Source organism: Vollenhovia emeryi, unplaced genomic scaffold (assembly GCF_000949405.1).
Source record: "Vollenhovia emeryi isolate VEMERY1.0 unplaced genomic scaffold, V.emery_V1.0 DF951811.1, whole genome shotgun sequence".
Classification (NCBI taxonomy): Eukaryota; Metazoa; Arthropoda; class Insecta; order Hymenoptera; family Formicidae; genus Vollenhovia; species Vollenhovia emeryi.
The window spans coordinates 1-1,054 of record NW_011954555.1 but is presented as its reverse complement, the minus strand read 5'-3'; the positions used below and the strand labels follow the sequence as shown (position 1 = coordinate 1,054).

At 39.4% G+C, this 1,054-nt stretch overlaps 1 protein-coding gene across 1 annotated transcript; it reads left to right on the top strand.

Annotated features, from left to right (window-relative positions):
- Positions 1 to 13: 13 nt before the first annotated feature.
- Positions 14 to 1,042, top strand: LOC105557037. Its single transcript, XM_012004196.1, has 2 exons — positions 14 to 212; positions 278 to 1,042. Exons 1-2 carry the CDS (start codon positions 151 to 153, stop codon positions 1,008 to 1,010), a joined length of 795 nt encoding a protein of 264 aa, XP_011859586.1. The 5' UTR covers positions 14 to 150; the 3' UTR covers positions 1,011 to 1,042.
- Positions 1,043 to 1,054: the final 12 nt, after the last annotated feature.

Genomic DNA, 1,054 nt, shown 5'->3' with positions numbered 1-1,054 from the left:
AAACATTCAAACGATATCTCAATTAACGTATTTTGCATTGAGAATAAGGAAATCTTGCCGATACAGCTTACCACCCGGAAGAAGGAAAAGCACGTCAACTTGCTATACGTTCAGGGAGACGACGTGGGCCATTTTGCATGGATAAAAAATATGTCCCGCCTCATGAGCATGCAGTTGACTAAGCACAAAGGAAAAAAATATTTCTGCGATCGGTAGGTATAATTTTTTTATGAATAATATAAAAATATGTTATGAATAATAAAAAATATATTTCCAGATGCTTGCATTACTTTAGTTCGAGTCAAAGGTTGGAAGCTCACATTGTGGACTGTGGAGAGATGAACGACTGCGCGATCAGATTACCGAGTGAGGACGACAAGTGGCTGACCTTCAAAAATTACAACTGTAAGGAACGTGCACCGTTTGTCGTATACGCCGACTTGGAGTGCACTCTGGAAAAGATTGACAAGGATTCGATAACGTCTTCATATGCGTATCAGCATCATGAGGTATTCAGCGTTAGATATTACGTGCATTGCTCGTACGATGATTCATTGTCCACATACCAATCTCGTCGCGATAAAGATTGCATCACGTTCGTCGAGCAACTCAAAGTGTTATCACAACACGTAAAAGAAAAATTATTCACTAATGTCCCTATGGAAAATTTGTCGAAGGAACAGTGGGGGGCATACCGTAGCGCGACGCATTGCCACATATGTGAAAAACCGTTCGCACAGGGTGATGATAGAGTACGCGATCATTGCCATTTGACCGGAAGATATAGAGGTCCTGCGCATTCGAATTGTAATTTAAATTATAAAAATTTATATTGTATTCCTGTGGTCTTCCACAATTTATCTGGTTACGATTCGCATTTCATTATCAAAGAAATAGCTACAGCGTACGAAGGACATGTAGAATTGCTTCCAATACGAAGGAAAAATACATTTCCTTCACCAAACATGTCACAGGCACCGCTGAAAAATCAGATTGGCGAAATTATATGAAATTGCGATTCATCGATTCATACAAATTTTTAACTGCCAGTCTT